Source organism: Lagopus leucura, unplaced genomic scaffold (assembly GCF_019238085.1).
Source record: "Lagopus leucura isolate 7727_CA_CO unplaced genomic scaffold, USGS_WTPT01 Super-Scaffold_100043, whole genome shotgun sequence".
NCBI classification, from domain to species: Eukaryota; Metazoa; Chordata; class Aves; order Galliformes; family Phasianidae; genus Lagopus; species Lagopus leucura.
This window is the reverse complement of record NW_024962290.1, coordinates 3,531,215-3,541,076: the sequence shown is the minus strand read 5'-3', so window position 1 is coordinate 3,541,076 and position 9,862 is coordinate 3,531,215. Positions and strand designations below refer to the sequence as shown.

At 50.7% G+C, this 9,862-nt stretch overlaps 1 protein-coding gene across 1 annotated transcript; it reads right to left on the bottom strand.

Moving 5' to 3' along the window:
- Positions 1 to 1,985: 1,985 nt before the first annotated feature.
- PPP1R15B (protein phosphatase 1 regulatory subunit 15B) lies at positions 1,986 to 8,854 on the bottom strand. Its single transcript, XM_042884181.1, has 2 exons — positions 7,433 to 8,854; positions 1,986 to 4,726 (listed from the first exon to the last, which is right to left on the bottom strand). Exons 1-2 carry the CDS (start codon positions 8,837 to 8,839, stop codon positions 4,514 to 4,516), a joined length of 1,620 nt encoding a protein of 539 aa, XP_042740115.1. The 5' UTR covers positions 8,840 to 8,854; the 3' UTR covers positions 1,986 to 4,513.
- Between the last annotated feature and the right edge of the window lie 1,008 nt (positions 8,855 to 9,862).

The following is a 9,862-nucleotide window of genomic DNA, read 5'->3' as shown; positions in this document are numbered from 1 at the left end:
GGAGGGATGGATGGAGGGATGGAGGGATGGATGGAGGGATGGAGGGATGGAGGGATGGATGGAGGGTGGGATGGATGGAGGGATGGATGGATGGATGGATGGATGGATGGATGGATGGATGGATGGAGGGATGGATGGATGGATGGAGGAATGGATGGAGGGATGGATGGATGGATGGATGGAGGGAGGGATGGAGGGATGGAGGGATGCAGGTATAAATGGAGGGATGAATGGAGGGTTGGATGGAGAGATGGAAGGATGAAGTCCACATACAACACCCAGCCCCTACTGCTGTTGAGCACCCAGCAGCTGCCACCTGAGTCCTGTAACAATCAGGGCCACGTGGGGCTGCTTCTCCATTGAAAACCAGGTGCAGAAGGGCTTTGCTTTCCCTCTGCCTCCCCAGCAGCTCCTGGCCTTGCTGCAGGCTGTGCTGTGCAGCCATGCTCTGAGCCTTGCTCCTACTCTGAGCCTTTGCTCTCAGGTCTAACTCTGTTTTCTCCTTTTCATTGGACTGAGGCTGTAGCTGATTCCAATCACCTCTATGAGCTCTGATCCTCCAGAGGATGCTGAGAAAATGGCCTTTGGAGCACTCTGGTGAAGGTTTGAAGCTCCCAGAGCGGGGCTGCATGGGAGGAGCAGTGGGAAGATGGAGGCAGCCCAGTGCAGTCCTGAGTTTGGTTTGGCTTTGTTTGGCTTTGCTTTTGCATTTGTTTGCTTTTGTTTTGCTAGGAGCAGCGCCTACTGCTTGAAAGAAGAATGTGGAAGATGTCAGCTGTGGAACAAAGCACTGTAAACAGGCAATGAAAGGGGCACACACACAGTGTGCTTGTACAGCTGTTACAAGGCAGCATGTGCTTTTATTGCCAGCCGCCTTACCTGCAGCATTAGCAGTTGGGGCAGCTGGGTGCCTGCTGCTGATGGGCTCTGATACTCCATGCCTTCAAGACCAATGGGCTGCTTTCAGAAAGCACTTCCCTGGCACAGAATGGGACCTTGGGGTTACAGCTGAGGTGCAGCCCATCACCTCCGTGCAGCAGAGGAGCACTGGGCTCTCCCTGGAATTGCAGTGTGTGATTCTCATTCCTCCTGCAGTTGCCATCGCCTTCTTCTGCCTGGCAGCTTCAGAAGAAACTCCTTTTTTGGGGGATTACTCTGCAACCGGATTCACCTGCAAGCAGAACTTTAGGGGGATGCAGCCAGCAGTGACTACAAAAATAGCAGCTTATTTACTCCCTGTGTGCTGACAAACAAGTTCTGAAGAAGATTCAGCACAGAACAATTCCACTCCAACACGGATGGATTGTCAGCCGAGCTCCAACTGCAGCCTTCAGTGCTGATAGAACAACAGCAACAGCAACAAAAAACCCCACAGCAGGATTTCTCCATTCCAGATGGCACCTTGATGTGCTGCCAGATACGGAGCAGCTCCCATTTAGCAACACTTTGCTGTATTTCTTTAAGCTGAACCAAAAGAAATTACAACTCTCATTCTTAAGGCAGATTTTGGAGCCAGCAGAACAGCTGAGCACGGCTTCAAAAAGCTGCTGCAGCTCACAGGAACGGCGTAGGTTTGTTCTCTGCTTTCAAGCCCTCAGAGTGGGGTGGCACTGCAGGCAGCTCCCAATGCTCCTCCTCGCTCAGCTCTGTGCTGCTACAGAAACAAATGCAGCACGAGGAGGTTCCAGAGGGGCCTGGAAGGGCTGGGAGCACAGGGTGAAACTTGCTTGTGCTGTATGGGGACAAACACCAGGCTCTCCTTTTCGTACATCATTACAGCATAAAGGAGAATAAAGAATGAGCTGAATTAAAGGCTGAGCTTACAGTGCAGAACATAGGGGTGATGTGGCTGTAATTAAAGAGCTCAGCTGTTTGGCATTCCCACTGCCAGAAGGACACCTCACATTTCTCCCAGCACAGAAAGGAGAAGAAAGCAAACACATACATGGCACCCCCTGCCCCCCCAAAAGCAAAACAATGCAGCCTTTATCCTGCAAATATCTTTATTACAATTTACAGATTAGTTCTGAATAGTTTCATTATGTACAGAAATAGAACTTTTAGATTTATAAAAACCCAACAAACTCGATGCAAATCAATTAAAATCTGCATAAAGCCAACGCTGAAGGTCTCCTGGCTTTCTCTAAATCATACAAAAATAAAATCTGGTAATCACAGTTTTGATTTAAAGTTCAGCAATTGGTTTTCACATCTCACTTAAACCACACACACACGTCCTGCAAGACCACCTTAAGGGACATTATAGGGGAAATGGGGACTAATAAGCTTAGCTTGCTCCTTAATTTAGTGTTTCCATGACTTCTCATCGCCTTGCATTGGACAATTTGAAAGCATCAGGTTTGAGAGGAGGGAGAGGACTCACCAAGCTGCAATTCCTCACTGAGAACCACCAGTTTTAGCACCGAGTGCTGGTGTTGAAACCAATCATCTCAGCAATCAGAAGCGCTGTTGGAAGCAGCAGCTCAGCAATGGAGTTTGGGGGCCATTTGTCAACGCTGCTCCTTTCAGCTGCAGCCTTTCCCAAGTGTCTGCAAAGAGTGGAGCAGCGTTAGCAGGTGTTAATTCACATCACTGCAGAACTCTGTGCCAACACCAGGTGTGCCAACCAGAGCAGCTGGAGCAACAGAAATGGATGAGGAACGCCATGGAAAAATCAATATGGTGCGTTTTACCAAGGGCAAGGAACAGCATTTTGATTTATCAGCCATGCTGGGGTCGCACAGCACCACGTTTCCTGTCATTCCAACACATCAATCGTCCTGCATGCTTTTCCCTAAGCACAAATAAAAAGCAGAGCAGTTATCAAACAGCACAGCAGAATGGACTCCTAACCACAGAAAGCTGCTCTGTGGAATCTGAGGGCGTGATGTGATGGAGAGGAGAACAATTTCTTCATTGCAAAGGGATTCAAGCAACGTGGTGTGGCTTCCAGTGAACCAATCTAAAAGACCAGTGAGCTTTTATTATTGTGGCAGCTCTCCTGTATTTCAGCTGGCATTCCTTAATTCTAACACTCCTAACCTGCAGCAAAGAAATGCAATTTTTAAATCCAAAGATGCTGAAGACAAAAAGTGTCAACATCAAGAGCTCTGAAATCTGAGACAAATGAAGGCAGGGCCAAAAACAAAGAAGAAAACTCAGTATTTTGGGAAGCTCTTCTCTCCACAAATCCATCACTGCCTTTTGGATTCAAATACAGCTTTCTCCCTTCCAACAACAGATCCACGTGTGCTCAGCTGAACAAATCAAGCAGCAAATCATTTACTTGCACCACATTTTGCAAAGTGATAGGAAATTCTTTAGGTTTAATGTTTGACATTTATTCCACTGCACAACCTCACGGCCTGGCCAACTGAAATCCAACAGCTTTCAGCTCCAAAAACGTACCCAAACTGCCCTGCTTTATTTGGGCTGAGCAGCAGTGAAACACTTCAAGTTAGGAGCATCAATAATGAGGGCTTTCCTTCCACCAAGGACCTCAAGTGTGAGATCCCAGACATAAAATGCTGTTAGGATACAAGGTGAACAAAGGTAAAGACGCACAGAGGTCTCAATACTGCTTTTGGTAACAACACAGCATCCCTAGTGATAGATTTCCAGAAGCTGAAGATAATTCTCCTTGCAAGGACCAGATAATAACAAAAATGAAGAACACTCCACTTCAATCCGTCTTCAACAAGCAGAATCCATCATGCTGAAGTTGTTCTAAGATGAGCTGAAGATCATCTGATGGTGCAGCTCCCCAGGCACAGCTATCTGAACTCAGAGCCCTGAAAGAGGTGGCTCACAAGTAGACAACACCCTTTGGAACAGGACTGGGTAAAGGTTTGACTTCAATAGAGACAACCAAAGGGCGTGCAGTGCACCAGAGCTCCCCCTCAGCATCACAGACTGAAATATGAAGACAAAGTGTCACACAGTCCATCAGTCAGACTCAAAACTGGGATCCTACAGGGGAGGAGAACACACCTGCTTTGCACAGTAAGGTTAACACCATTAGCTAACAAGAACTGGAGACTTCTGTACAGGTTAGAAGAAATAAAGAACCACACCAAAACAGCACGTGCCAACACAAACTTTAAATCAAAACTGCAATAACGAGGTTCTGAATCCCATAAATATTTCCTTCAAAATAGGTTTTGCTTTTTTCAAAGTGCAAAATTCCCAACTTAACAGCCACCACTTCTCAACGTACGGCAGACAAGGCATTTTTTGGAATGGATTTTAACCTAAAGCAGTCTGTTTCCTCAGGTGTTACTTAAGGGCAACGCAATTACACCACCCTCAGCCTCAAGGATACTCGGAAGGTTTTGTCTGTCCATCAGAATGGGACACACACACACATGGGGGTATTTGTGGCTGAATATTAAACTAGGGAAAAGAGCTCAAATCCCACTTTGCTCCCCATTTCCAAACAGCACACGCAGCTGCCAGTTCTGGTTTGGAAGATGTTGGTGAGGCTCAGGGTCACACAACCACCAGTGTTAAGGTGCTAGAAGAAACCCTCCTCCTCGTGGTTGGTTTGTTGGAGCCTGTTCAAAACTCTCTGTCTGTGCTCTGCAGTGAAGCAATATCCTATGGCTTCTTCTGTCTCTTGGATGCGTTTCTGGAACCTGCAGCCATCTCGTGCCAGCTCTTCCCAGGGTCCTTTACGATCCTCCTCACCGCTCACGTAATACTCTGTCACTTTTTCAAGGAAGGTCACCTGGAAAAGATGTTATTCATGAAAGCATTAGCCACAGGTTCCTGCAAAAGGAGCTTGTATCTTATCTGCATGGATGATTAAATACCTTCAAAGCAATTTTCTATGTCTGATATACCAAAAAAAACGCCCTCAGTTCCACCAGCAGCCCGCAGCAGGGCTTTGCAGCAGCCAGGCAGGAGTGTATTTCACCTCTAGGGTTTAAGAGTAAGCTCAGCTGCACCGGTGACCTCTTCCTCTTCCCACAGCAGTGCTTCAATCACCACGTGGTTCCTGAACCTGAAGGCTGTGTTGTGCTGAGGGCAGATCACACAGCTCTCCCCATGAAATAACACACATCAGCAGGGGGCTCTGAACTCACACACACACACAGCTCCAGGTTACCCTGCACGATCCACGTGTCACAAGGGAGCTGCTCAGAAACACAGACCCGGGTTCCTGATTACATACACCATAAAAAATAGCAGCAATCATTGTTCTGTACAGTGAGTAATCATGTTGAGTCAACCCCAGCACTGATAAGGAACCCTACGTATAAGGACTGGTTTACTGCACGACTGGAGCAAACCCATGTGCTCAGGGGAGGATCAAATGTAAGGAAGTTGAAGTCACCACAGTTTAAAGCACGTGTGGAGCTTCTGCACTCTTCATTCCTCTTAAGGCCTGTTGAACCACTTTAAGGAAACAAAACTTACAGGCTCAAGATCGAAACTCAACAGCACTTTCCCTATCACTGTGGACAGATTTCAGCCCTGCTGCTGAGCAGTAAAAGCTAAGCTGCTTCAGATGCAGATCATTTCACTGTGTAAAAGGCTGAAAGATGGACACCAGCTGGCTGTCAGAGCTCCCTGACTTTCAGACTAGGATCATTTCTTGAAGATAAGGAAACCACTGTGGTTACAGATGATTCTAGGATTGGTACACATTGAATTTGCTGCAGGAAGTCCAGGAAGGAATCCAGGGATGCACCAAACATTCGCTGCTCTGTTCCTGTCATTATTAATAGAGAGCCACAGCTTCACACCCAGTTCACACCAGCACAAGCAGGAGTGCAGGGTGGGATGGATCTACGTGACAGGGCAACCTTCTAAGCTGCAAGAAAACAGGAAGGTAACAGTTACAGGAGAAATAAACACCAGCAGAGAACACAGAGCTGAGCTGTGCTGAAAGCAAACTGCTGAAATCCCATCCCAGTGCAGTGACCTCAGTTACCTCCCAGCAGCAGCATGGGCACCAAACCCCACACGTCCTTCTGCAGAGAGAATAAAGCCAAACAAGAGGCTCCTGGGCTGTATGACTGCACAGATATTGCTGTTTGATTGCAGGATGCCACGCAGGAAGCGGCCATGAGTGGTAGAAGTGACTCAAACACTTCATGGGTCAGCATTCAGGGACCCTGTGCTTCGTTTTGCAGAGGTCTAATTAAGGTCTAATCTGCCTGCAGGCACACGGAGCTGTTACATCAGCCTATCCCTCTGTGAGTTACCACCTTTCGTCCTCTTTACATGGGTCTAAGATACCCTAGGGCACAATTAGTGGATTTGGTAACGTTGTGCCAAATACTGGGGTTGGATTCTGTTCACAGGTACAAACAGTGAATTAGTTCAAAAAAAGAAAATAATTCATGAAATTGGTGACTGTTCAGGGTGCTTCCCAGCCACACAACAGGCTTTTAAGCCCTGAGCATCGACCCACAGCTGGGCTCACTGATTCAGAACAGTGCCAGTTATGGAGGACAAAAAAAAAACCCAACGCATTCATTTCTCTCCAAATGGAAAAGCAATATTTCAGCTGTGCTGACCATTAAATTTGTCACCAGCACCTGCCCCAGTGAGAACAGGTACCAACAGGTATGAAGTTACACCCAAGCCAGGCTCTCAAAGAGGCAAACAGATCTCTTAGTGCTAAGAATGCAGCCTTTCCTCTTTGCTATCTTGTTATGCTGGCTCATTCTCATGGGACTCAGCATCACCATTACTGACACAAAGGCTGGAAGTGTCAGGAGAGACCCAAGAGGAGCACAGCACGCCTGACAAGCAGCTGTGCACACCTGCAGCATCACAGACCCCACCAGAGGGCCCCGTGCTGACAGCTGGAACAGAGAATCTGAGTGATTCCTCCCAAACCTTAACGATTCTGGGAAAGTGACATTTAATTGAATCCAAGCACGTGCACTAAAAGCTTTAACACCCCAAGGAGCATTAATGCACCTTACAGTGAAACTTTAGTGGCTTCCTGCAGCACTCAGAATTATTTTTCTCCTCCAAAAGACACCTGGTGTCTGTAACCCAAGCAGGTTTGACACACAAAGCTTACAACACAAAGTCCTGGTTACTCTATTTACACACAAAACTCCTGAAATACTTCACATGATTCACAAGAGAAAAGGGCTTTCCAGAAGAAAAATGCTGATGACGATTCTCCTCTGCCTCTCTGATGATGGAAATCAGAACGCAAACGGGACACAAACACAGAATGAAAGTTATGTCTTAAAAAGAAAACTTCATTTCGAGTCACTTCAAGAAATTCCGCGCTCTGTGTCACTGAATTACGAGATCTGCCACAGCGTGAGGCATGCTGCTTTCAGCCACATAATTAGACCATAAGCTCACAGAGCATGATTTGGCACCAGTGCCGCTGGAATCCTGGTGCAAATGACCTCACCCACATACCACAGTCAAAAAAACAAAGCCAGAAACAGAAATATACCTTTTTCCTCTTGGTACTTCTACATTTTTCACCAGAAAGAATGCCGTGCTGCACCAAGTCTGCGACCCCACAGTTATGCTTTTCCAGCTGTACCCGACAGACAGTTAAGCGACTATGCTCAGAACTGATCAAACTCAGCCCCTCTGTTCCTTTGAGGCTGGGCTTCCCTCTTTTCTCCGCTGTTTGAAAGGGTGCCTTGAAATTTAAAGGGTTATAAGGATCATCTGAGGTACAGAATGAGTTCCAAAGTTTCAAGTTTTCTGCCTCGTCCACGCTGCTGCAATCCCATTCGTCCTCATCTTCCGAACTGGGGTGAGGAGAGCCCGAAGACGACTCTGCCCATGAAGAATCCTCCTCCTCCTCCTCCTCTCCCACATTGGCCACACAGGGCAAAGCCTTCCCCGGCTCACTGGAAGATGTCTGAATGGTTGCTGTAAAGTTCTGAGGGTTGTAAGGATCCAGGCTGAAGAAGGAGTTCCAAAGATGCAACCTCTCCCCGTTCTGGCTGCTGTCATCTGAATCCGAGAGCAGCCCTTCGCTGTCAAACCCATCATCATCATCATCATCATCCCAGTCTTCCTCATCATCCGCACTCTCCTCCCCACTGGAGTTCCCCCCCAGGATGTAGTCTATTAACTTATTAGCACAGGCAGGCCTGACCGACACAAACAGGCTTCTCTCTGTTTCAGAGCCCTCCGCAGCACAAAGTTCCTCCCGCACTTCTCCCTTCTCAGCCGAACCCCGGGATCCCTCCAACTCATCGGGCTGCCTCCACACACCACGCTGCTCGCAATCTCCTCTCAGGGCTCCCCTGTGCTGCTGCTGCTGCTGCTCCTCCTCCAGGCTGTGATACCCGTGATCCGGCTCGGGCACGGCCATTCCCCGCAGCCGTAAGCAATCCAGCCGTTTGCTGCGGAGCCGTTCCAACTCAACCAGCCGACCCTGCCCTCCCCACCCCTCGGCGCTCAGAGGCTGCGGCAGATGGCTGCCGGAGGAACGGCAGTCCGGGCTGTTCGCACCCAGCACGAAGGAAAGGAACCCGGCGTGAGGCACAACCAGCCCCCGGGCGGGCTCCGTGCCCTCCGTGCCCTTCTCCTCGGCCCATCGCAGCGCTGCGGGCGGCAACAGCAAAGGAGGCGGCGGAGCTGAGGGCCCAGCGGGGCACAGAGCGCTGCTCAGAGCCGGGCCGGGCCGCAGGCGCTGCAACAGAGCGGGCAGAGGGGAAAGGAGCTGAGAGAGCAACCGCAGCCAGGAGAACGGCGGGCTGGGCTGCGGCGGGGCCGAAGGGGAGGCGGACGGTTGGGCCGGGCCGGGGAGCTTAGGCCGAGCGACGGGGAAGCCGAGTAGAGAGCCAGGCCGAGCCGGCCCCACGGCGGGGCTGGGCCGCTGCCGGCCGATCGGCTCCATGAACGGTGCGAGAAGGGTCCTCAGCGATGTCGGCGGCGTTGCCGGGGGTGCGGGGCGGCGGGGCGGAGCGTCGGGCGGCGGGGTCTGGGCGCCATCCTGAGAGAAATCCGAGCGGCCGGCGGCGGGAGTGACAAAATGGCGGCGGGGGAGCGAGCGCAGCGCTTACATCCGGCCCCGACCGGCGCGAGCCCTTAGGGGCGGGTGGAGAGAGACTGCGCATGCGCGAGGCGTCACGCCGCTACGCTGCCGCTCATTGGGCGGTGCTGAGGCCACGCCCCCATGGAGGGCGGTGGAAGGGCACCGCCCACCTCTCAGCGCGGGGATTGCATCAGCCGCTGTGCTGAGCGGTATTGCGCCCCCTGGCGGCCCGGCGGGGAGCAGCGCGGTACCGACTGAACGCAGGGAGGTGGGAACGTTCCGTCATAGCACGGCTGGGTTGGAAGGGACATCAAAGATCGCCTCGATCCAAGACCCTGCCGCGGGCAGAGTTGCCAACCACTAAATCATGCACACCTCTCCTGGACGTCCCCTCCTTAATTTAAAGCCGTTCCCCCTTGTCCTATTACATAGACGAGCCCGACGCTCCTCCCCACGTCCTGCTCCCATTTCCATCCCTATTCCTGCCGCCATCCCACTACTGCCCCGCAGGGTCACACGAGGTCCCACGCTGCCCCTTGCACTTCATCGCTTTATTTTCACTCTGCCGTGCTACAGCCAGGAGGGTCCCGCTGCTGGGGGGTGCCCAATGCCACCTCCCCCAGGCCCCTCTCCCGCTCAATACAGTCTTTAAAACTTTTAATATAAAGTTTAAGTTCATTATTCTCGATCCTGAGAAACATTTCGTCCGTTTACGGAGCTGTCGCTGTAAACAAAGCACCACAGGCACCAAGCCTGCACCCCAGCACAGGGCCAGGCAGGGGGGAAAGGAGGTGGCCGTGCTCCCCAAGGGGTGTTAGCGGGGGTCTCCCATTTCGGGATGGGCTCCCGCTGTGCTGCTCTCCTTTGGGAGCAAATCCCCTGCGT

Coding starts and splice junctions, on each gene's coding strand:
- PPP1R15B (XM_042884181.1), bottom strand. CDS start 8,839: ATGGAGCCGATCGGCCGGCAGCGGCCCAGCCCCGCCGTGGGGCCGGCT. Junction 4,727..7,432: donor GAAGTACCAAGAGGAAAAAG/GTATATTTCTGT, acceptor CATCTTTTCCAG/GTGACCTTCCTTGAAAAAGT.